Here is a 24,307-nt window from a genome sequence, read left to right on the forward strand (position 1 = left end):
ACCCACACAGCCATTAGCCACATTGTAAGCCATTTATTCACCAGTCCTATACCTTAGACTGCCTTTGGCCCTTGGACTAGGCCCTCATTGCTCCTGGCATGGGGGCCATGCAGCCTGATAGAGCCACCCGGGGCCCAGAAACCTGTAGCCACAACGTCAGTGGCTATAACCGCTTCATCTGCCGCCGCTCCTGTCGGCGCTGCCGTTTCTCGTTGTGCTCTGGCGCTGGGGCGCCACTGTCTGCTGTGAACCAAGGGCCCAGTACATTGACCCACAGGAGGTAAAGGGCTCTGCCCGGCGCCTAGGAGAGAAAAGGGAGCTTGAAGCCAGGTGCAGGAAATGAAAGAAGAGAAGGGGTAGATGCCCCAGCTCCTCGTTGGGAGCCCCACCACCCACGTACCAGAAGCCAGAAGGACCAGATGTAGAGGGAGAAGCAGCTGAGCACCTGCACAATAGCTGTCAGCAGGATCACATCTTTAAGGTGCCTGTGGATAGAAGGGAGGCTGCAAGGGCCAAAGATAGTAGACGGGGAATTCCCTGGCGGTCCAGTGGTTAGGCCTCCGTGCTTTCACTGCTGAGGGCCCGGGTTCAATCCCTGGTCGGGGAACTAAGATCCCACAAGCCGCACAGAATGGCCAAAAAAAAAAAAAATTTTTTTTTAAATAAAAAATAAGAACAAAAACAATAGATGGGCCCTAGTTCAACTCCCTTCCACCCTCTTCAAGTTGCAGGTAGCTGTGGGTCTTGGGCCCCAGCACCCCAGCCCTGGCACCGCTCACCTGGGCTGACAGCGGGGGACACTCACTCTGCCATGCCCTGCTCCATGTTGAGATCCATTCCACCATCCATCAGGGCCCCATCCTCAGAGAAGGCTGCCCTTGCCATCGAGCTCATAGAGTGGTAGCTGGCCCCATATACTGCCAGACTAAAGCCCAGGGCCATCTGCCGAAAAAGAATGGGGGTATCAAAGGCCAGCCACTGACCCTATGTGCTTACCCACTTCCCAGGATGCGGGACACTTACCCAGGCCCAAAATGAAGCAGATGAGTAGAAGAAGACCAGGGTGACAAGACAGTAAATGGCCTGTAAGCAGACACAGGATCAGGCTGGGATCGAAAGCTTACTAGGGACTTCCCTGGTGGTGCAGTGGTTAGGAATCTGCCTGCCAATGCAGGGGACACTGGTTCGATCCCTGGTCCGGGAGGATCCCACATGCTGCGGAGCAACTAGGCCCATGCACCACAACTACTGAAGCCCACGAGCCTACAGCCCGTGCTCCACAAGAGGAGCCACCGCAGTGAGAAGCCTGCACACCGCAACGAAGAGTAGCCCGCACTCGCTGCAACTAGAGAAAGCCCACGCACAGCAACAAGGACCCAATGCAGCCATAAATTTAAAAATAAATAATAAAATTTTAAAAATTTTTAATGAAAAAAAAATCTAAAAAGCTTACTAAACCATGGCCCTCCCTCAACTCTGACCAAGATATTAGGCCAGGTGATGAAAGAAGACAAGTCGCTTCTTATACGGTTGGCGAAAGAGGTCTGCTTCCTGAATACCCAGACTCCCCTCCGTCACTTCAGTCCAGGAAAGAAGGCCCTGTGTATTTAGGATGGGAAGGGCTCTCCAGTCAATCTGAGACTCACACCCTCACTTTGTTTTTGGTTTTTTGTTTTGACTATTCAGCACTTTCTCTGTGCCAGGATCCTTTCTCATTTATTTTTAGTTGGAGTTTTCTTCTGGAGCTTTAGCTGTCATACACTGCCACCACTCCACCCCACCAAACAGAGCTGAGGGCTATGGAACCTTGGGTGGGCACAGAAGCAAGGAGGGAGGCACTTACATTGGCCCCCAGTATGATTCGCAGGTAGAACTTCAAGGTCTCTTTGTTCTCCTCAAATATCTGCTTCTTCCCTCTCGTGCCCACTTTGCCCTTGGGCTGCAGAGAGATGACGAGATGCTGTCAGAACCCTCATCAGCCAGGGTCTTTCTTATCCTCCCCACCATTCCGGTTAGCTGCAGAGTTCCATCTGCACCTCAGCCGAGTCTCCGTGGTGCTCAAACCTAGCACAATCCTTGGGATGTCCACCCCTCCTCCAAACCATCCTGCTTAGGGCTGACAGCATCTTTGCAGCACACCCAGCAATGACCGCCTCCTCCTGGGAACAATCCAACACTAGGCTGGTATCTCCTGAATCCTCTGATAAGGTCCAGTTTGGGGCTGACAAACCCTTCACGGGGGATCCCTGAGTGGGCTTGAATGGCGCCCCTCTCCGGCCTCTGCTAGAGTAAACCAGATCTGGGCTAACGCCTACCCCGCCTCAAGCCCCTCAGATCTCCAGCCAGTCCTGACACTGTCTGGTACTGACGCCCACCCCTCTCCGGCACCAGCTCTGGTATGCTCCTGCGCCTCTCCACTCCCCACCTTAATCTAGTACGGTCCAGCCACCGGATGGCACCTCCCTCTGGCCGACCCACTGCCCTTGATGTCCTTCCTCTGTTTTCAGTCTCCCGGTCCCGAGAGTGCTTTGCCTTGCGGACCCCGCCCTACTCGCCCTCCTTACCGCCATGGTGCGACGCAAATACCCAGCCGGGGAAAGACGGGAGAGCGACCGAAACAGCACTCAGTAGGTACCACATCTGCTGCACAGGCACTTCCGGTGCAGACCCAAATCGTCAGCAACTGGGACGGAAGTGGGAGATCCACTTCCTTCCCAAGCTCCGCCCGCCAGAGTCGGTGGGACTTCACTTCCCAGAAAGCCTTGCGCGGGGGCGGAGGCGGCAGGGATGCGATGCCTGAATCTCTGCCTCTGGAGGTGAAAGGAGGCCGCCCTCAGGCCTAGCTCGGGACAGGCCCCGCCCTCGGGGTCCCAGGCTGTGGGGAGCGGCTGTCAGACAGCTCGCCTTGGCCCCGCCCGTCTGGCGGAAACAACCAGCCCGGGAGATCCAAGGACCTGCTGGCTATGGGTAACGGCCCCGCCTTTGGGCCACCCCGTCCCCTTACCTTGGGCGACCATCCTCTCCTTCCCCATCGGCCCCAAGAGATGGCCACTCTGTCACCTCAGCGAGGACAGGGCCTCTGCCTTCCCTGCATCTCTTGAGATGGCCGCCCCTCCCCCTCAGCTCTGGAAGATGTCCGCTCCATCCCATCATCCCCGAAGGGTAACCGATCTTATCCCCATTGGCCCCTTGGAATGGTCGCTCTATTCCCTCCTCCCCGAGAGACGGCTGACCCTTCCCCTGGCGGTGGAAAACAGACTGCCCCCTCCCATCAACTTCGGGCATGGTCTCTGAGTTCCCTCACCGGGGACAGGCCTGCTCCCCACTCCCTCGGCCCCTAGTGATGGCTGTCCCTGCTTCCTTCACCCCATGGGATGTTTGCTCCCTCTCCTTAGCCTGGAGCAAGACCACTCTGCCGCCGTTATCCAGAGAGAGATGATAAGTTTTGTCCCCAGTGGCCTCTTGGGATGGCCTCTTCATCCCTTTTCCCCTGAGAGCTGGCAACCCCCTCCCTCAGCCCAAGGGAGACAGGCCACCCTTTCCCCATCAGCCCTTGGAATGGTGCTCCTTTCCCTTAGCAAAAATAGTACTGCTCCAACCCCAGTGAGCCCCCTGCGATGGCGTCCTTTCCCCCTTTGGCCCCGGAGGATATCTGTTCCATCCCCATAGATCTCAGAGATGACCAATCATACCTCTAGTAGCTCCTTGGGATGAGGTTCATTGGGTGGCCGCTCCACCCTTATCACTGCTTCTTCTGGTCCCTCTAGAAAGGCCTCCCCGCTTCTCAGCTCAAAGAATCATGCTTCCTCCCCTCAGGGAGGACAGGTTTGTTGCCCTCCCTTTGCTTCTTGGATTGACTGCTGAGCCCCAGAAGACAGGATGGCCACTATCTTTCCTCGGCTCAGTCAGGTTTTCCTGCCTCCCCTTGGGGATAGGGGCTTGATCAGTCCCAGTCCCCATCAGTGTTCTCTTCCCCATGCCTAGCCTCCCTGGCCCAGAGGCTGTTCTCCCCAGTCATTCTCCTCTCAGCAATGATCTGCTTTATCTTCCCACCCCTTCCTTGAGCAAACCTTTGGTGAAAACAGAGGTAAAAGACTGTCCATCCTTACTTAATGCAATCTAGTAAGTATTGACTGAGTACCTTCTGTGTACTAGGGATCAGAGAAGGGAAGAAGAGATCAGAGTGGGCTAGGGGAAAGGTCCACATAGGCAAAAGGAAATAAGGAAACAGACATGCTGTGTTTGTAGGACAGTGAGGAGACTGGATTGTGGAAGCTCTGGAATCAGGGGTCCAGTCAGGCATGGAGGCCTGGCAGTGCTGACCCAGGAGAAGAGATTTTGTCTTGAGGGGACTGGGAAACCCTGAAGGTTTTCATCAGGAGTTCACTGAGACTGCAAGCTGTCTTTTAGGAAAATTAACCTTGTTGCATTGTGAGGAATGATTAGCAAGGATGAGCCTGGATGCAGGGAGATCAGGTGGGAGATTGTGGAAGGAATGAAGGTCTGGGGTGATGAAGATCTGGGCTACTAAGGTGGTAAGTTTTCAAAGGCAGAAATATTAGTAACAGCAATCCAGGAACCATTTATGGACAACCTACTAGATGTGAAGCATATTACATCTATTAAATATATATATATAAATTATATTATGTATATATAATTTAATCCCCATCATAAGACTATGATCTAGATTTTTAATATCCCCATTTTACAGGTGTGGAAACTGAGGCTCAGAGAGGTCAAGTACCTTGCCTGAGGTTACACAGCTAGGAATCTGTGGAGCTGGGATTTGAATGAGTCTAAGTTAGCCTGGCCTAAAGCCTGTGCTTTACACCTATATCTGAGAGCAAGGGACAGAAGAGCATGAAGAGTACAGAGTATTATCAGGATCATCAGGTGAGATGCACTGTTGGCATTGAAGCTCAGGGGCTGGAAAGTTGGGAGGAGGGGCTGCTTTGGACTGAGGTTGAGATGAAGGTGATGGTAAAACATTTGGATGAAGAATCCTTTGGAGAGTTGGCAATACTAAACTAGCACATGAATGATAAAACTATATGTCCATATTGAATTGCTGGTTATTTCTATAGAGGTAACTGTTAAAGCCATGCAAATGAATTTATTATCCTAGAAAGTAAACAGATTGAAAGGCCCAGGTCTGAACCCTGGGAGCCACAGAAGAATCCAGAAACAGGGGAGTTGGAGTGGTGAATGGAGCCCTAGAAAACACAGTGTCACAGAAGTCATGGAGGGAAGATTCCAGAAGAAAAGAATAGTTAATATCAGATAATTCCTGGTCTCACAGGCAACTCCCTTCCCCAGTCCCTAATAGGGCCTCCACTCCCACGCACCCCCAGCCTCATAGAGCGTAGGTGGAGTGAGAGTCTGAGCCTACCAGGCTGTTAAGATTTTCTTGCTGAGAATCTTAACAGTCAGCTGAGTAGCCTAGTTGGCAGTGAAGAAGATGGGAAAAGAGTGCGGTCCCAATGTAACTTCCTGAAGATCAGAGAAGGAGCACCTGACTTGCTGTGTTCTACATCCTATGCAAGACACTTTACCATGTTATTTAATTGTCACAACAACCCATTTAAATCTCACTACAATTGTCTTTTTATAGATAAGGAAAATAAGGCTCGGAGAGGTCAGTTGAGAGAATAAGGATCTAAACTAGGTTTATCTGGTCCCAATGCCCAGGTTCTTTTTACCAACTTGAGCAGGAAGTTTGACTTTTATCAGTCAGAGCAAACCTGCATCCAGGTGGTGCTCAGGAGAAGTTTGTTCCCAGTAAAGATACCTGGCGGCTGGAGAGGGGAAGTGAAGACTCCACGAAGCTTAGGATCCAAGATGAACTAGAAGCCAGTGCTCTAGTCCCCTCTGACCTACTGTGCTATCAGCTGGAGAAGGTTCCAAAGGCGGCCCCCACCAGCACTAACAGCCCCCAATGCCCATTCTTTTTCCCTCAGATGCTCACATATATTCTGAGCTTCCTGCCTCTGTCAGATCAGCAAGAGGCCTCCCTCGTGAGTCGGGCTTGGTGCTGTGCAGCCCAGAATGCCCTTCGGGAGGTAAGGTACCCACCCTCACCTGGCCCATTCTCAGTTGTCTCACTTCAGCTTGCTCATGGCCCTGCTGATGCATCATTCATCCGTTCATTCTTGCATACTTATTCATACATACTTGGCTCTGGGTACAGTGCTGGGGCTCTACAGATGAATGAAACTCCCCTGAGAAGCTCATAGTCCAGTGAAGGAGAAAGACAAATACGTGAGTGATCATGATGTCGTGTGCTCGGTGCTGTGACACTGGAATGAAGGGTGCCATGGGGACATGAAGAAGGACATCGAAGGAGACTGGCAGCATCAGGGAAGGCTTCCTGAAGGAATAGGATGAGGATGAAGGTTGGTCTTCCAGAACTCATATCAGCACAGGTGAAGGCACCAAAGTGTGAAATAGGTCTGGAAACGGCCACACAGGTTCCCTATGACTGGAACTTAGGTGTGTGTGTGAGAAGTGGTAGGAGATGAGGCTAGAAAAGGGTCAGACAGCAAGACAGAGGTGCCAGGTGGCATTGCTGGGACTTTCTCCTGGTTATCATTGTGGGGCCTTTAAAGAAATATTAGGCAGGGGAGTGACATGTGGTGATTTGTGTCTTGGACATCTGCAGTGCAGAGTGGACTGAGAGGGCGAGTCGGAGTGCAGGGAGACAGCCCACTAGGAGGTGAATGCAGGCATCTGTGCTCGTTTGAAGGGCAAGCAATGATAGCTCTTTGTTTCAATTTTGACTTCTTTGATTATCACTGAGGTTGAACAGTTTTCCCATTAGCTGACCATTTACATTTCCCTCTTTTGTGTATTTGTGTTCCTTGTCCATTTAACTATTGGGGTCTTAGTGCTTTTCTTATCCATTTGTATGAACTTTTTATAATTAAAGAGATTAACCTTTTACATATTTATTGAAATACATTCCTAATATATTTGCCTTTTAATTTGATTTGTAGATATGTGTTTATGAGGTTAAATTTCTAGGTTGTTGATTCTGAACATCTTTTCTTTCTTATTTCTTCCATTGCTTTAGAGATCCTTTGCCTCTCCTCAGAGATCTGATAAATATATACTCATATTTTGTGTCTTTCTTTTTAATTAGAATTTACTTTTTAGATCAGTTTTAGGCTCACAGCAAAATTGTTTCTTGTGTTTTATGGTTTGAATTTTTATATTAATTATATTTTTTATTGGTGTAATTTATTTTGATTTATGCTCTAAGGTAAGGAGCTAAACTAATCAGTTTTCAAATAGCCCAAATACCATTTATGTATAATGAGTTGGAAGCCTCCTCTGTCACATATTAAATGTGTGTGTTTAAGTAGGGTCTGTTGTTGAGTTATCTCTCCAGTGTCATTGAGCTTAGTGTCTAAAGGAATTTGATTTGAACTTGTTGAAAATTTGAAGTATAAGACATCTAAATGGTGAGATCCAGTTGGCAGCTGGGTTTCTGAGAGAGGAATTCAAGAGAAGGGCCTAGGTAATAAATATATATGTGGGTGTCATTAAAGAACAGGTGGACGTTTAAGCCACGCATCTGAGTCACTTCCCCTGGGGAGAGCATGAGGAGTCCTGAAGAGCAGGCCACAGAGGATGCCCCCGAGAGGACACCAGTCCAAAGGCGTGGAGAGGAGTGGGGGGCCTACAGAGGGCACTGAGGAGATCCCAGCGAGAGGAGGACACACAAGTCAAAGGTGAAGAGCATCTAAAGTGTTGAGTGGATGAGTAACAGTGTCAAATCCCACCAAGAGTCCAGGAAATAAAGAACAGATACTGTCCATGATGTTTGACATACAGGGAGGTCACCAGTGGCTTCAGTAACATTTGGCATCTGGGGAAAAAAGCCAGGTAGGTTGAGGAGTGAATGAGAGAAGAAAGGATATGTAGAGGATGACCTCATTTGCAAGAAATTTCCCCATGAAAAGAAGAAAATAAATAGAATTGTAATGAGAGGTTGAGGTGGGCTAAACAAAGGATCTTAACTGGGAGAAACCTCTAATGTGTTTATGTGCTGAAGGAGTCACTAGAAGAGGGTGAGTGTAGGGAGGAGAGAGGTCAGGAATGGCAGCCACCACCTGAGGTGGCAGCCAGACAGGCTTCAGGATAGTACAAGGCTTGGTCTTGGGTAGGATGGAGAGGATGTCACCTCTCCTGAGGAAGCGAAGGGGTGGGGCTGGCAGCGCGAAGCTGTTTGTTGAGGCCCTTCCTTAAAGGCTGGTGGGTTCTTTGCGTGGTGACCGTGGAGGCCAGGTTGTCTTAGGGGAGTAAGTAGGAGGTAGAGGCCAGGGCCTCAGCAGAGAGGTTTGGAATATTCACACGGCAGGAGGAAGATGGGAAGTTACCAGAGACACAGGGAGGGGCCTCACTCACTCAGGTGGTGATGCTGCCTGTCTGTGCCCAGCACGCTGCTGGGCCCTAGGTGTGCAAGGCTGGGGCTGACACAGCACCCAGAGTTGATAGTGAGAGGGAGACAGCACAAGCCAAAAGGAGGGGGCAGGGTGCTGCACTCAAAATCTTATGAGGCACACCAAGGATGCAGAGAGAAGATACACTAAAGACTTCATGGAGAAGGGGATGCTTGGGCTAAATCTCCAGAGAGGAATAAATGCTTGCTAAATAGACAAGTAGGAGTAGGTAAGGGGTCAGACCCACCCACCCCACCCCACCCCACCCCACCCCTGCCAAATATAAACAGAAAACAGCTGAACCCAGGCAGGGGAGCATGAGACAATAGAAGGGCTTGAGTGCCAGTCAGGAAGCTCAGTCTCGGTGCTGTGCAGTGGCGAACCATCAAAGGGCCTGAAGAGCGTCGTCAATTGCCTTTTGTAAGGATCACCCTGGTGACAACACCAAGGATAGACTGGAGCCAGGGAGACTGGAGGCCCGGACCCTGAGCAGGAGGAAACTGCTTAATATATTTCTGACAGACAATAAGGACACCTGAACTAAGGCAGAGCAATGAGGGGGGAGCAGAGGGACATATTACAATGTATCAAAGAGATGGAATGGAAAGGACTTTCATCATTGTGGATGTGAGGGAGCGGTCTAGGATGACTCCCAGATTTCTGACTTAGGTGATTTGGTAGAGGGCACTGAGTTTAGGAGAAGGGCCAGAGACCGGCAATAAGACAGTAAACTCAGATTTGGGCATATTGCATCCTTGTATCCGGAGAGAGGTCCATCAGATCATGGCTCTCAGTATCTGGTGCTCAGGAAGAAGGTGTGGAAAACAAAGTAGTGTGTGTGTGTTGGGGTGCACGTGGAGGGAAACAGTGTGTGTGTGTGTGTGTGTGTGTGTGTGTGTGTGTGTGCTGGGGTGCACGTGGAGGGAAACAGTGTGTGTGTGTGTGTGTGTGTGTGTGTGTGTGTGTGTGTGTGTGTGTGTGTGTGCTGGGGTGCACGTGGAGGGAAACAGTGTGTGTGTGTGTGTGTGTGTGTGTGTTAGAATGGAACAACCCATGGAGAACCCACTGGTCTATGGACTGGGTCTTTCTCTTCTTTGGTGACAGTCTCAGAACCCCCAGTGGGAGAGAGCATCGGGGGAGACTCGCCATCCATAGCAGGCAGCATGGCATGGCAGAGAGGACACTTGTGGGAAGTTTTCAGGGGAGCCCCCAGAGGCTGGTGACCTTGCCAGAGAGGAGCTGTTGCTGGGAATGAGTGACTCTGTGGGGACAGTGGTGGAGGGGTAAGTGGGCAAAGCCATGGTAAAGAGGTGGCCACAGTGGGTGTGGGCGCCCATGTGCTTCCAAGAAGCTTGACAGTGGAGGGGAGGGGGTGAAAGGTGAGAAGAGGGGGTGCAGGATCAAGGGAGGCCTTTGCTAAGACTCCGGGGTGTTTGTGGACTCTGGAGAAGGAGCAGTGGAAAGGCAGGGTTCTCAGAGGAGAGGGTGGGGGACAGGCTCAGTAGGCCGGGAGAAGGGGGTCACCCTGAACCAAAGAGCAGGAGAGGGAAGGAGGTTAGGATGGGTCCTGCCAGGGGTGGGCTGGTGGATGTGAACAGGGAAAAGGGAGGGCCTTCCCACCTAAGGGGCTTTGGTTTCTTTTTGAAATGGTCAGGTCATCTCTGAGAAGGCTGGAGTGAGGGGAGGGAGCTACAGTAGCGTCAGGGGCTGGAGAAGATGGTGGGCTTGGAGAGAAGTCTGAGGGGAGTGAGAAGAGGGGGGGAGGCAGTGAGGAGGTGGGAGCGGGCAGGCCAATGCTGGCAGTGCAGGCGCGAGGGGAGGCCGTGGCTTCCGCGGGCAGAATTCTGCATCCCCAGCACACACCCAGAGGAGGCAGCGGTCTCATCATCCCTGGCCAGGCAGGGGGCAAGGAGAATGGGCACAGACAGCAGTATGACGGGCAGGGCCACAAGGACCCTGAGGAGAGGTAATCCGGGGGAGGCCTCTTGGAGTCCCGCAAAGAAGGAGAGCGTAGAAGAAGCCAAGTGGGCAATCAGGCCCCGGGGATAAAGCTGAGATTGGTATAGGAGTAAGGGAGGGAGGAAAAGGAGGAGACCAGGGTCAGAGTTTGGGATCGTAGAGTCTACCATTTTAGCACTGGGGCTGCTCCAGCTAACTCTGAGCTCCAGATAGAACATTGACAAAGACCCATTTGGTGCCTCTGCAAAACTCAGTCCCCCTCCCCACCCCCAGGGCTGGGAGTGCTGGGAAGCCAGGCCACAGATACCTGAGCATCTAGGGCCCTGCCGACACCATGTCCCAGAGACCAATCTGCGGAACCCTGCTGGCAGGAACCGTCTCCCAGGGCTCAGCAGCTTGATAAGGAGGTGGAGCCCCAGCTAGTAGGTGCTACAGAAGATTCTGGCTGACCAAGGCCAAGCTGGGGCCTATATGGCTCCAGGCCAGGCTAGGATACTAGATTTGGTGACTTCTTATTCTCCGTGACCTGCCCCCACTTAATTCCATTTTTTTTCAAATAAGAAGGTAGACAAAGGCAGCACCCCGACAATACACCCAGGCTCTGTCCGTACCGGGGCGGGGGTGCTATTTGCCTGCCACTGGGCTGGTCACTGTGAAGAACTCAGGACGGCTCCCACCCCCTGCGGCCTTCTCCTGCCTGAGGCGTCTATAACATCTCTGGAAATGACCCCCAAGGTCTGGCTCATCTCTGGAGACCAAAGCCCCTGGGCGCCAGGGCATATATTTTCTCAAAGGCCTTCTGGAAAACAGGCGTGTTCACTTTGGATTCCTGTGCCAGCAGACAGGAGGGCCACGTCTCCGTCAGGTGGCTTTTCGAGTCTGCACACAGGCCTGCCATCTCAGCTCAGGACTTCAGTAGTTATGACAGAGTCCTGGCCTCTCACAGTCAAGGGACATGTATTGCTTTTAGCAAGTTTAGGGCATTTTCCAAATGATTTCGCATTTACTCTTAAGATGCTGGCATTGGGAAGGGAGGAGCCCAGGGGGCTAGTTGGCCCCTCTGTGATGGGGCGGCTGAAGCTGGAGCAGGTACCTGTGTAGTCCTCCCTTAGGCCTTTAGAAGCATCTTCCTAGGGCCTGGGAAGGGGGACTTTCCTACACTGGGGCCAAGGACCAGAACCCAGAAGCCTGCTGCTCTGCCCCCACAGATGATAAATATCCCTAACAGGCTGCTCCTGGGCTCCTGTATTTGAGTCCCAGGTAGACCACCTCGGTGATGGCTTAGAGGCTTCCTCCTCCCCACCAAGAAAAACAGTGGGGAGCAAGGAGGCAGTCTCAAATCTCACCCTGGCCCCATAGCTGGAAGTCCTTTAGGCCAGGCCCTGCCCCTTTATTGGGTAGCTTTTGCTGCCACCTGCCAGCCCTGTGCTTGGACGCTGGGCTGTTCATCTACCTTGTTCACAGGAAGGCAGTCGGGAGAGGGAAGAACTTTCCTGGCAGCCAGGGCTCAGGAAGACAGGGAAAGAAGGAAGACTGGAGGCTGCTGGAGCTGGGGCCTGCGGGGGTGGCATGTGACTGTTGGGGGCAGGTGCTGCCTGGCAACCAGCACCGCTCTGCACTCCCCCAGCCACAGTTCATTCTACTCATCATCAGATTGGCTCATCTGTCGTCACTGCAGGGCTTTGAAAGGGCTGGAGGCACGCTTTACCTTTCCTTTCTAGAACCTTTTCTCCCTGATATTTTCGGTACCCTCCCAAACCTCACACACTGAGATCTTCCCCAGCTCTCCTTAAATCTGAGAGAGGGACCCAGGTCCTCGGGAGTCCCCACCACCCCACTGTCTCCCAGTGTCCACGGGGGGAATCTGTGGGGAGAGCTCCTCTCATCCATCCTGACCACAGGGTCTGAAACGGGAACCTGGTTTGACACCCTGATTCCCGTGAAATTCGCCGGGCGCTGGTCTCCCTCTTACCGTACGCTCCTCCTTCCCGTGAGGACAGCCATAGTCAGCTGCTTCTCTCTGGGGCAGAAGCCAGGCTGATTCTCCACACCTGGGAATGAGTTCCACGCGTCTTCCTGGGAGAATCCTGTTGATAAGTATCTTGCGGGGAGTGCGTATTAGGCGTCATTTCTACCTTTCTGGTTCCCTTTTGATGATGTTCTGTGGGGAACAAGCAGGGAATGTCAGCTTGTTCTTGCCGTTACTCACAGGACAGGGTTTTTGGAGAGCTTGCTTGTGAAAACAAGAGCCTTTGAGTACCACTTGCCTGCAACCTGGGCATTGGTCAGGGGTAGAGAAATGGGGCTAGGATTTTAGAAGCCAAGTCCTCTTCTCCCTCCCCCCACAGACCAGTTCCACACATTCCTGTAGCTACTGTCCTTTGGCTCCTTCTGGCAAAAGATCAGGGAAGGTTCTCCGAAAACATCTCCCTCACTGGGGGCTCCCCAAATTCATAAACAAGCCAGCTTTTTCCCACAACAACTTAGCCCTGAGCTTGCCTCCCGGCCCCACCCAACTCCGACTGTGTGCTCCCCACGCTCGCTCCCCTGTTCCTCTACGGCAGGGCCAACTCAGCTTCCTCCCTGCCTCTGAAATTCATCCTATGAGCTCCTGCCCACAGAAACGGGACGCTTCTCCCTCCTTACCTGGACAGATAAGACAGACCCTCTAAAGATGAGCCCCAGGGCTCACAAGCACGTCTTGAACTCTCGAGCCTGAAGGGCCTACACTTGTGAGCGCGCCCACGCCCCCACGCATGCGCACACCACACTCAGTGCGTGTGCACGTTTTCACTCACACACAAAACCCATTTTTGCAAACATTCATGTGGCTGAGACACTGAATGTGTATGGCCACCAGGGGACCTCGGCCTCACTGCCTGCCCCAGATCTCTGGCATCTGGGCCACGGGGGATTGTGCTGAGTGACACCTGTGTACCTTCTTCCCGCCCTCAGCTGTTCCGAGGGCTATTTATATGCTCTCGCGAAAGTGGGGGAGGCTGACTGCTTAGCTAAGGCCAAGCTGAGGCCCTGGATTTGGAGCCGAGTCCATGGGTCTCAGGGCCACCTTCTGAAAGTCCCAAAAGTTGGGGTTCAGCATACTTTGTCCTCCTGCTCCCTGGGGGCTTCTCTGGCTCTCCTCCAGGTCACCCCCCAGCCCTCCTGTACTCAGCATGCTAAGTCCCCACTCTGGCCCAGGCCCTCCATAGGCATTCAGTCCCAGCCGTAACTAACCTTCCTGTCCTCCCCTCGTAGTCATCCCCTTGGAGCCCCAGTGTGACCCATCCTCCCAGCTTCCACTTCCCATCAGCACCCCCTCAAGCACACATGACACCACACACCACAGTGGCTCCCCATTGTAGAAAACCCCTTCCCTGACCTGCCCTCAAATTCTGGCCAGCGAATTGCCCCCAGACCTGATGGCCAGCACACTCTTGAGACCAGAGGGCTAACCCCAGGTCCACTGCTGCCCCGTAGGCCAACGTGAGGTACAACATCCCCGTGTCCTCTGCCTCCCTTCCGACCATCAAGAGCCTGGGTCTCAGGGGCATCTGCTGCATCAGCCTGACCGAGCTGGATGGCTCGCCGGCTTCACACCAGGTGCTGCAGTCTGTTGCCTACCACCTGGGCCTGTACCTGCAGAGCTTGTGCCTTGGTGGGGGCAGCCCCACAGAGGCCTCCTTCGTGGCCCTGATCCTGGGCTGCCCGGCCCTGCGTTTCCTTGACCTCAGTGGCTGCGACAGCCTCTTCACGTCAGGCATGCTGCTAGCTCAGCCCAAGACAGCACAGTGGGTCCAGCAGGCACTGAGCGGCCTCCGTGAGCTCAATCTGGCTAGCCTGCAGGACCTGACCGATCTCAGCTTCAACCGGCTCAGCAGTTGTGTCCCCAGCCTGGAGCGCCTCGCCTTGGCCTACTGCCACCTCACCTTCGAGCCAGACCCAGCCCGGGGCTCCATCGGCCCCCAGGATTCCTCCCCTTCCCAACTCTCCTTCCACAACCTGCTGCAATTCGTGAAGGAGCAGGCTGGTAGGCTGCACGCCCTGGGCCTGAGTGGCACTGGCTTGCCACCCGAGGCCCTGCAGGCCCTGGGCCAGGTGGCCGGGCTGCAGCTGCAGGAGCTGAGCCTGCACAGCTGCCGGGACCTCTCCACAGAGGCTGTGGCCACCCTTTGCCACCAGCAACCAGGCCTTACCTCCCTGGACCTCCGCGGCTGCTCAGAACTGGCTGACGGGGCACTCTTGGCTGTGAGCCGGGGCCTGCGGCGCCTGTGGCATCTGAGCCTGAGGAAGCTGCAGCAGCTGACGGATGCGAGATGCTCAGCCCTAGGGGGCCTGCGGGAGCTGCAGAGCCTCGACATGGCCGAGTGCTGCCTGGTGAGAGGGCGGGAATTGGCCCAGGCCCTGGGCTTGGTGTGCGGAGCTCCACACCCACTGGCCTCCCTCAGCCTGGCCTACTGCTCCTCACTCAAGGTGAGCGTCCCATCCCCTTCCTTCCTTCCTTCCTCACCAGGACCAGGGATTGGGGGAACTGGGAGCGTGGCGCCAGGGAGGCGCCCGGTGTTTGTGTCCAAGGAGTAGTTAGAGCTGAACTGGGGACACAGCTGGGAAGAGGAGAGGAGCCTAGACAGACAGGGCTGCTGCCAGCACTCCTCCCCGCAGCCCCACGGCGGGTCCAGGTAGAGGGAGGTCCAGGAGACCAGGGGGCCCAGCCCACAAGGTGGCACATACCTCACGAGCCAAGTGATTGGTGACCACTGCAGTCTGGGGAGGGGAGTGAGGGTGGGTGTTCTGGGGGCCAGGAAGGCTGGTGAAAGCAGTGACAGAACCGAGCCCTGTGGGGAAGGGTACCAAGGTTACACAGCAGTCATGGTTCAGGCAGGGCCCGAGGGAGGTAATGTGACGTGGGAGCAGAAGGGTCATTTCTTGACTGAAGCCAGTTCCTTCAATAGGGCTCAGCCCTGTCCCTCTGGGTGGCGTCCCTGTCTTCCTGCAGTGTCAGTCTCTTTCTCTTCAGCAGATTATTACTTCAATCTAGCACTGTGCCCAGAGCATTCCCCCCCTGAAAAGCATCTCAGCCTTTTCCTCCGAGTGCCTCTCTTCCCCTGCCCTACTCCATCCTCACCGCTTCACCACTGTGCATCGCTCAGCTGCTCTCTCTGGGGCCCCACCTTCCCGTGTCTCTGCATCCCTCTACAAAGCAGCTTCCTCTCTTCTGCCCTTAGTTCCTGCTTCTAGCAGGTGGCAGCCCTACCCGCTCTGTGACCTCACAGTCCTAGAGGGAGCATATTTGATTGGCTCAGCGAGAATCATGTCCACCACTGGTGCTGGGAGCACAGGCAGGGTGAACACCTTAGAAACTTTCACCTGCATCCTTCCTGCCCCAGCCAATCTAGGCATTTGCTTTTCTCCTGGTGTCCCACCACTGCAGCCCACCAGGTCCACTCCGACACTCACCAGCACAGGAATATTGTTGCTTCCTTCCGTGGACCCTGTGGCAGCTTCCTGGTGCCTGTGGGGCTGGAACCTTGGGCAGAACCTTCCTAGTGACCCCCGCCAAGCCCGGTGACGCAGGCACAAGCCACCTCTCCATTGCCCTCTCCCTCTTCCACTTCCCTCCTAGGATGCCTCAGTGCTCTCCCTGATGTCAGCGCTAAGCCCAAGCCTCAGGGTGCTAGACTTATCCTCCTGCGTGGCCCCTCACCAACCAGACCGTGCAGGCCATCTGCACCTACCTCACCCACCTGTCAGTCCCGCGCCTGGCTTGGTGCAAGGAGCTCCGTGACCGGGGGCTTCTGGGCTTGGGGCAACCAAGTGAGGAGACTCTGCAGGGGCCGCAGGTGCGGGACCCTCGAGGTCATGGTGGGCGGGGCGGCCCCTGGGCTCAGCTGCCCTCCTGGCCCTCCTGCGCCTGTCTCTGGGAACAGCTGAGGGCGAAACTCGGGAGGAATCTGGGAAGCAGGGGCTTCCTCTCACAGCCTCCCCGAGAGCTGGGCATCGGGCCTCCAGCCCCAAAAGGACCCTTCTCCCTGGCCACAGGTCCCGCCCCACTCACGCTGCAGACCCTACGGGACTTGGACCTCACAGCCTGCAGCAAGCTGACTGATGCCAGTTTGACCAAGGTGTGGGGCTGGGGACGTGGATAGGCTGAGGGCCCTGGGGCTGGAGCCAGCGGTTGGGGCCAACCCACTTTTTGCTTGGAAAAAGTCCTTTCTCATTGGCTTCTGCTGCCCGTAGCCATTCCTCTGGCTGGGGGTGGGGGAAGCTGGAAGGGCTCCAGGGCCACATCACCCGCCCCCCGCCATCCTCGCAGGTGCTCCAGGTCCCCCAGCTGAGGCGACTGTCACTGAGCCTGTTGCCAGCACTCACAGACAAGGGCTTGCTGGCTGCGGCCAGAGGCTGCCCCAGCGTGGAGCGCTTGGTGCTGAGTCACTGCAGCCGCCTCAGCGACGAAGGCTGGGCCCAGGCAGCCGGCTCCCGGCCGAGGCTGCAGCACCTCAACCTGTCCAGGTGCAGTCAGCTCGCGGAGCAGTGAGTGTGTCCAGTGCTGCACAGTGTAGGGGCTGGGCTGCGGCCCCGTGCAGGGTCAGGCGCTCACCCAGTGGCCTCCCTGCGGAACGCTGGGTTCCACTGGGCAGGCGTGCAAGCAGCTCCGGATGGTAGGTGTGGCCATGTGTCCTGGCATCAGCATGGCTTCCATCAGGCGCTTCCAAGCCCAACTGCCTGAGGTGACCTGCGTCCAGTCCCGCTTCATGGGAGGGGCTGAACTGACCCTAACACTCTGAGGCCAGGTCAGTAACCAGCCCTGTGGCTCAGCCTCTGTCACCTCCAGAGGCTCCAGCCCTGGCCTCTTGACCTGCAGTTTGACTCAGTGCCTCCCACCTCCCTCTGCTACATGCCCCAGAGCCCCTTCCCCAAGCTAAAAACCCCTGTTCTAGGACTAAGGGTGGGACTATATCAGGGCAGCCCAAGGGGCTTCCTGCCCCAGTCTGCCCCACAGCCCAGCAGGAACCTTTTCCAGCTACATGTCGCTGCCACAGGCCCCTGGAAATGCCAGCTCCTGCTCTCCTGTCCAGGCCTGGGTCCAGAGGCCAGGCCCACAGGTGGGCTGGGTCTGGTGCTGGGAGGAACAGACCCTGTGCCTCTGGCCCTGCCCCTTCTCACACTAAGGCCTGTACTGTTCCCCACAGCCCTCCCAGCCCCCTACCAGCACTGAGCTTTAGCAGCCAAGCCACAGTCTTTGTTGTATACCCAACAAGATTAAAAATTCCAGATCTCACCTCCTTGTCTGAAGTTCTCAGACCAAAGGGCCCCTTGCCTCCCCACCTCAGATGAAGCAGCCCAGCCCAGGGACAATGTGTAGGAAACGCCAGAGGGACAGACAGTTTCTTCCTCACACCTGGCCCAAAGCCCTACATGTGCCCCCAGCAGGTCCTAGCTTCTTCCCCACATGGTGGGAGACTCCAGAGGCCTCTCCCCAGCACAAGCCCCAGGACATGTCCTGCAGCAAAGGCATGTCTGTGTACCCTCATCCCAGCCAGATCCCAGGAGCACAGTGATTAAGGCTGCCTGAGTCATTCAGGCTGTTTTCAGCACACACACACACAGAAGACACTAAAGAGGACAGCATCTCTGGGTAGGAAGGCTCATTAAAGGTCTAGTCCAACCTCCTAAACAGAGAAAGAAGCTATAAGCTTACCCTGGAAGGTCAAGGGAAGACTCAAGTCAGTGAAAAAGGAGGAGGGAGGGAAGGAGACAATTAGGCAGAAGGGACCAGGGAGGTGCACATGGGCAGGCCAGAGCTGGCGCTGGGTGTAGGGGTAGTCCCAGTCCCATGGCGGGCAGGGAGGATGCCAGCTTGGACCGAGCATCCTTGGTCCACATGCTTGTGACTCTGTAAGCCACAGGCACTCTGTTGAAAGGGTTAAACCACAACGTGTCTGCAACCCATCTCAACTCTGTTCAATCATGGTACTGTGACCATTATCCATGGTCAATAGGGAGACACCGAAGAATACAGGGGAGACGGTGTGTGTGTGAGTGTGTAATCAGATCGGCTTCCTGTTTGAGAAAGCAGTGGGGTAGTTGGTATTGAGAAGATTGTAAGGGCGAGACAGGAGGCAGGAAGTCAGGAGGCTCTTGCCAAGATGATGGCGGCCTGTAACAAGGGACTGGAGACACTGAGAAGGAAGAATTGATGGTATTAGGAGACTTAACTGCATTTGGGCTCCCCATTTGCACCCTGAACTCAACAGGGACTATTCTAAGTGCGGTGGGAAGTCTGAATGCAGGAGTGGGCATGTGGGGCCCTGAATGCCCAAGTCAGAAGCATAGCTAGAGAGGGGGAACAAGTACTCCCCCAGAACATTCTTCAAAGGAGGTGCCATATCATCAGTTTTTAGGTAACATGGTGATGGTTAACACTTAAAAAAGATATTTTGAGGAGGCACTGGGAAAGAGAGGTAGTGAGAGGCATGGAGGAGGTCAGAGGGTGGTGGCTGGCAGCTTCCAGCCTGCCCGTGGGTCCTGTGGGTGGGTGTGCTCCTCTTTGCCTCAGAGGCTTGGGGTCTATGACCATAGCCTCCGAGCTTCACCTCCAGCTGGCCTGTCTGTGGCCCCCACCCCACCCATGCTGCTGCAGTTGGGTTTTAATCAGAATGCAGGCTTCCTGCACTAAATTCCCTCTTGTCAGAATCAGCCTACATCCTCCCACTGGCCTGGGGGACATCTTTTGGAATCTTGAGTTTGCCCTTCAGCACAAAGCATACCCAACTTCACATCTCTCCCTTCGAGCCTCTCAACAGGGGGCCGTCACGACCCACAAATGATGCAGGGGAAGGGCCAAGCAGGGTTGAGGACTGAGCTCAGACTGTCGAGAGCCTTCTGGAAACATGGCTCCCAGACTAGGCCCCTGTTAATGGCGCCCAGAAAGGCATCCACTTGGGGAAATGCCTCCTGCCCTAACACCTCTCCCTCAGCTGGCTGGCAGCCCCAGACCTCTCTCAGCTGGTGCCCCCAGACAACAGGCCATCCTTCTTTGCAGGCCTAGCACTGAGGGAGGCTGAGGACTCATGTTGGAGAAGGGTAACAGGGCCAGCCGGTCCCCACCGTCCTTCACAACACCAGCCCCTCAACTGTAGCTGCCCAGGTTTGTGGCCCCAAGCTGTGGCCCTGGCCTGACACCCTCATCTCATCTGCCAGCTAAGCTTGAAGGCAGGCTTAGCCTGCAGGGTTCAGAGCTGGCTCAACACATGTCTAAGAGCCAAGCAGACTTTATTTCTGCTGCAGCCTCTGCTGGTCAGGGTGCCTGTGCTTCTCCCCACCTCCACCCTTTGTGGCCACCACAGTGGCAGCAGCTGTGGCCCTTGGCCAACCTCACTGTCAAGGTTCAGCGATGCTGCAGTCGTAGCAGAAGTTGAAGTTGGTGGGGGGCGGGGGGACGGGGGGTGGCTGCTCAGGGATGGGCACATTCTCCAGCTCCAGCAACCGCAGCTTGGTTTCCATGGTCAGCAGCTGCTCCAGGTCCAGCCTTGTCTGCTCACTGCCCATGGGACTGCCCAGCAGGGCGCTCAGCCCATCTGTCCACAGGTGGAACTGGGGATGGGGCCATCTCCATGAGGGCCTTCCCGTCTCCTCCCCTGCCCGTCTGCCCAACTCTGCTCAGCCTGCCCGGACACTCACCTCCCATTTGGATGGGGCAATGAAGTTGAGGTATGCCTCCTCCTCCCCGTGGTCATAGCTGACTGAGAAAGCTAACTCACAGACATCCTGGGGAAGCAAGAGAGCCAGGAGCACTAAGCAGGGGGCAGGGGCGGGCGGGAAGGAGCCCCTGGTCCCCACTGCACTCACCTTGTTCTGCTTTCCCGAGCCCTTCTCCCGGACGTGGGGGCAGTCCTTGCCTGTCAGCAGTGCCCTGATGTCGGCCACAGGGACTGCAGGAAGAAGGTAGGGCTGACCACTGGGACCCCAGGCGGTCCCGGGGTGGGGCGGCGGTCTGGGAAGAGCAGGTGTCTGACCCCCACCCTGCCCTCCTTACGCTGCTCAGGCAGGCTCTCGGGGGCGGGCGGGCCGACGGCCTCCTCCACATCCCCATACTGCAGCACCTTGTGGTTGGGGGACAGGCAGCAGAACCACAGCTTGTCTGTGGGCAGAAAGGGAAAGAGGGAGGAGTGATGAGAGGGACACGCCCTGACCCCAGCCCAGCCGCTTTCCAGCCCCACTGCCCACGCAATGACCCTGGCGCCGTCGGCTGCTGATCTTGCGGAAGAGTGTCCCCTCGCAGAGGCGGAGCAAACGCTGCTGGCGGATCAGGCCCATGAGCTCTGGCTTCAGCTTCTCCCGCAGCTCCCTGGGGGAGGGGGGGAGGGGGCTCGCTGAACAGGACGATGACGACCTGGGCCTGAGCGAGGCCCAGGGGGCAGCAGGGAAGGTGGGGGCTAGGACTGGGACCCATCCCCACCAACTCACAGAATGGGAGGGGCCAGTGTGCCTTCTTGATGCAGCCGCTCTGTCTGCCGCAGGCGCAGGACCTCCCCGTAGGTGAGCGCGTTCACCTTGGTTCGGAAGAGCTCCAGGGAGCTGGGCTTCAGGGCCAGCGTGCGGGCCAGCTGCTCCCGTACCACTTGCATGACCTGGGGCCACCCCGAGCTTAGCTCAGGGCCTGAGTTCTGGGCCCCGACCCAGAACAACCCCCTGCCCTGGCCCAGGTTTCCCTGTTCCCGCCCTATGCACCTTGTCAAAGTCTTCCTGAGTGGCCCGCATCTCCTTCCAGGTCTTATTCAGCAGCTGGATGCTCACACAGAAGAGCTCATGGAAGCTCTGGTCTTGGCCAAAGAACATGGGCGAAAAGTCCTGGGCAGTTTCGGAGCCTGGAGCGGGGGGGCAGGAGGGGCTCAGGGAGAAAGTGTGTGCAGCCCCTGGCCCTCTCTGCCCTTCCGTCCCCCGTTCCTGGACACGCTGTGCCCAGTACCACTCACAGGGCTCCCCGACATGGAGCAGTTCACACAGCAGCACAGTCAGCTGGATGCTGCTCCGGGCAAAGGGACACTCGTGCTTGTCCTCACGGCTGCTGTTCTCCAACACAAACTGGGGTGGTGGGGGCACAGGACGGGGTGCGGAGTCACGACTAAGGCTGTGGAGGCCCCGCCTAGGTGGCACCCTGCCGTATCCCACCCCACCCTGTCACTGACCCGGCTGTAGGCGCTGGGCGCGTGTCTGGAGAAGTAGAGCATGTTGTCCAGGGCCAGCAGGCCAGGGGGCACGCGCTCCAGGTCCTGCGCAGGGTTGCTGTTCTGGGGGAAGGGGGAGAGGCAGCTGAGGAAGGGCCCAGCCCTCTGGAACAACAGCAGCCCCGGGTTGAGGCAGGGGCAGGGAGCTGGATAGGGGTCACTCACAGAGAAGCCCAGTTTGCGGAACTCGCGGGCACAGAGGGAACGGCGACGGTCAGCACTCAGCCCAGTGCCCAGGGACTCCCCCTCCGGTTCAAAGGCAGCCTGACGCAGGGCCTGCAGCTGCTCCCGCTGCTCCTGGGGTCATTGTTGGAGTGGTGTTAAGACTGAAGATTCAAGGCCAAGCTCCAGCCGTCCCCAGCCTCGTGTGCCCCAAAGGCACCTACCTGGCTGTAGGGGTCCAGTGGCGTCCGCATGCGCGGCTCCAGCAGCCCCAGCGTAAGGGCCTGCAGTACGTACAAGTGGTGAGCCATCTCGTCGCCCAGTGGCGCTGCACTATGGATGATGTTCTGGAGAACAGCCAGTTCATGGGTGTGAGCGTGGGCTCACGAGGAGAGGAGCGGGGAAGGGTCTGCCTGGCCTGGTCCTTCCTACCTTGTAGATGAACTGGCGAAGGTTTCTCTGCCACAGGTAGTCAAGCATGTGCTGAGGTGGGTGGGAAGGGGACTCAGGTGATTTAGCCCCACCATGAGCACCCATCCTGCAGGCCCACTGTGGAGCACAGTGCCCACCAGCTCCTCCCCCCACCAATCCAGCCACTGGTTGGACACCCACCTTACGTTCAGCAGCGCTGGCTCCCTGCAGCAAAGCTGTCAGCAGTGCCATGGCCTTGGTTTGCAGCTGCTGGTTCATCCTGAGACAAGAAGAGGGCTCAGCCGGCCATCCAGGGTCCAGCCCCGCTCCACTCATCTGTACCCCACCTCCAGACACTTACACCTGTAGGTGCACCAGCAGCCTATCCAGTGGCACCTCGCTCTTGACCAGCTGGCCCAGGGAAGGGCTGCTCAAGGTCACACTCTCCAGCAACCCCAGGGCCAGGGGCTGCACAGATGCATCCATGAGGTTCATGTTCACATAGCACACCACCTTTAGAGGAGCAGGGGTTGTCACCACCTCAGCACCATGGAAGGCCAGACCCTGACACCACTCCACTGCCCCTACCTGTTACCCCTAGAAAAGCCCACCCACCTTCCTAACAAAGGGGATGCCGAGCGTCTCCCAGGACACCACGCCATGCTCCATGAGCTCCAAGAAGGCCCTCAGTGCGAGGGCCAGCACCTCTCCTAGGCTGGGGAGACATGTGGGGCTGAGAGGGCCAGACCAGGACGCCCAGCCCCACCATGTCCACCACCCACCACAGCCCTGTGCTCACTCGTCCCCATCCTCAATGATGGAGCCTAGTCTCTGAAGCCCATCACGGCTGATGACTTCCCGGGTGAAAGTCATGTCTGGGGCCAGCAGGACGAGGTGCCGAAGGGCTTCCCGGCGCCCTTCACAACTCTCGCTCTGCAGCCCACGCAACAACCGCTCAGCCTCAAGGTCCTGCCAGGGGTGGGAGCAAGAACAGAGGTGAGGAGGTAGGGAGTGGGAACTGGGGATGTGGGGACTTGGGTGTCCACTAGGTGGGGCACTACTGGGCTGGAGCTGGGGCTAGGGCTGGGGCCTCCAGACCTAGGGCCCAGGTGCCAGTGGCGGACAGAGAAGAGGCATAGCAGAGGGGCACAGAATGAGGGCAGGGTCAGGAGGGGCATTACTGGGGCAGTACTGAGGCACAGGATGCTGCCATTCTTGATCTCCGTGCGGTTCTGGAAAAGATGGCAGAAAATGGAGAGAAGTCAAGAAGGGCTCTGAGGATTGGTTAATTGGGGTTGTCAATAAGGGAGGATTTGGGAGTCAGTAAAAGAAAGATCATGTTCCAGAGAGTGAGACGATGACTCTGAGTCAGAGCCAGGTGGGTTAAAGGGGTCGCAGAGTGGAATGTGGGGCGGAGAGGGGACTCACGTTCTCAGTGATGTATCTCCTGTGCCCATCAGCAAACTGTAGGGCATAGCGCTCAGAGTGAGGCAAGCTCCACCTGCGGGCAGCAGAGGCTCAGCGAGGCGGGTAGGGGGCGCCCTCTCCCTCCTGCCCTCCCACCAGCCACCCGGCTTGCCCCAGCAGACCCGCACTCACGCGTCGCACACCTCCTTCAGCACAGCGGCCAGGGGTTTCGCCTACAAGTGAAACAGTCACTCACCGGATGGGAGTGGGAGTTGGGGAGGAGCCTGGGGGAGGGGGGGTGTGGGCTATTCGAGGGGAAAGGGGCGACCCGGAGGTAGGTGGTGGGGTGGTCGGAGGCCAGACAGTCCGGGTGACCTGGTCCAGCTGGATGAGCTGCGGGATGGCGTCGCGCATCTGGACGGCGATCTTCACTACATTCCGCGGGGGCGCCATAGTCTACCCGAGGTGGGGTCCTCTGTACTTTCCAGATGTGCAACTTCCCGCCAAGGGCACACCTGGTCTGAGGCCCCTGAGGACGAAGGTGTTCCTCTGCCCGAGACTTGGCTCCCGTGGCCCGCACTCACAGCCCAGGCAGGCTCCCACTCCCGACAGGGCGCCGCGGCCTTCCCAAGAGAGCCAGAGCCGAGGCTAGTTCCTAGTTCCGGGTTGGAGTCCCGGGGGTAGGAGGGTAGGAGGGCG

The 24,307-nt window shown here is 56.3% G+C and overlaps 3 protein-coding genes across 5 annotated transcripts; 1 reads left to right on the forward strand and 2 right to left on the reverse strand.

Moving 5' to 3' along the window:
* Nucleotides 1-18: 18 nt before the first annotated feature.
* TMEM208 (transmembrane protein 208) lies at nt 19-2,661 on the reverse strand. Its single transcript, XM_068528878.1, has 6 exons — nt 2,565-2,661; nt 1,844-1,939; nt 1,024-1,083; nt 806-942; nt 401-485; nt 19-301 (listed from the first exon to the last, which is right to left on the reverse strand). The coding sequence occupies exons 1-6, from the start codon at nt 2,568-2,570 to the stop codon at nt 164-166; spliced, it is 522 nt and encodes a 173-aa protein (XP_068384979.1). The 5' UTR covers nt 2,571-2,661; the 3' UTR covers nt 19-163.
* A 105-nt stretch (nt 2,662-2,766) lies between these two features.
* Nucleotides 2,767-17,191, forward strand: LOC137752370 (leucine-rich repeat-containing protein 29-like). Its single transcript, XM_068527098.1, is given in 8 exon segments — nt 2,767-2,967; nt 4,715-4,896; nt 5,961-6,062; nt 14,583-14,873; nt 16,112-16,240; nt 16,328-16,522; nt 16,714-16,935; nt 17,003-17,191. Coding segments are annotated over 7 exon segments (1,155 nt in total). The 5' UTR covers nt 2,767-2,967; nt 4,715-4,863; the 3' UTR covers nt 17,186-17,191.
* Nucleotides 15,182-24,209, reverse strand: ELMO3 (engulfment and cell motility 3). Of its 3 annotated transcripts, XM_068528876.1 has the most exons (21): nt 23,984-24,209; nt 23,801-23,841; nt 23,630-23,702; nt 23,383-23,433; nt 23,001-23,170; nt 22,817-22,916; nt 22,563-22,714; nt 22,403-22,481; nt 22,223-22,273; nt 22,015-22,137; nt 21,794-21,925; nt 21,590-21,691; nt 21,377-21,485; nt 21,132-21,268; nt 20,868-21,031; nt 20,636-20,748; nt 20,437-20,541; nt 20,250-20,332; nt 20,082-20,168; nt 19,775-19,994; nt 15,182-15,235 (listed from the first exon to the last, which is right to left on the reverse strand). In XM_068528876.1, exons 1-20 carry the CDS (start codon nt 24,059-24,061, stop codon nt 19,782-19,784), a joined length of 2,163 nt encoding a protein of 720 aa, XP_068384977.1. In that variant the 5' UTR covers nt 24,062-24,209; the 3' UTR covers nt 15,182-15,235; nt 19,775-19,781. The 3 variants fall into 3 exon arrangements, with proteins under 3 accessions (XP_068384977.1, XP_068384976.1, XP_068384978.1); XM_068528875.1 differs by lacking the exon at nt 15,182-15,235 and having other exon boundaries at nt 19,657-19,994; XM_068528877.1 differs by lacking the exon at nt 15,182-15,235 and having other exon boundaries at nt 19,831-19,978.
* Between the last annotated feature and the right edge of the window lie 98 nt (nt 24,210-24,307).

This window comes from Eschrichtius robustus, chromosome 19 (genome assembly GCF_028021215.1).
Source record: "Eschrichtius robustus isolate mEscRob2 chromosome 19, mEscRob2.pri, whole genome shotgun sequence".
NCBI classification, from domain to species: domain Eukaryota; kingdom Metazoa; phylum Chordata; class Mammalia; order Artiodactyla; family Eschrichtiidae; genus Eschrichtius; species Eschrichtius robustus.

Coding starts and splice junctions, on each gene's coding strand:
- TMEM208 (XM_068528878.1), bottom strand. Junction 943..1,023: donor CTGCTTCATTTTGGGCCTGG/GTAAGTGTCCCG, acceptor CTTTTTCGGCAG/ATGGCCCTGGGCTTTAGTCT. Junction 302..400: donor TCTGGTCCTTCTGGCTTCTG/GTACGTGGGTGG, acceptor TTTCTCTCCTAG/GCGCCGGGCAGAGCCCTTTA.
- ELMO3 (XM_068528876.1), bottom strand. CDS start 24,061: ATGGCGCCCCCGCGGAATGTAGTGAAGATCGCCGTCCAGATGCGCGAC. Junction 23,434..23,629: donor GGAGATACATCACTGAGAAC/GTGAGTCCCCTC, acceptor CATCTTTTCCAG/AACCGCACGGAGATCAAGAA. Junction 22,274..22,402: donor CCAGCGCTGCTGAACGTAAG/GTGGGTGTCCAA, acceptor CACCCACCTCAG/CACATGCTTGACTACCTGTG.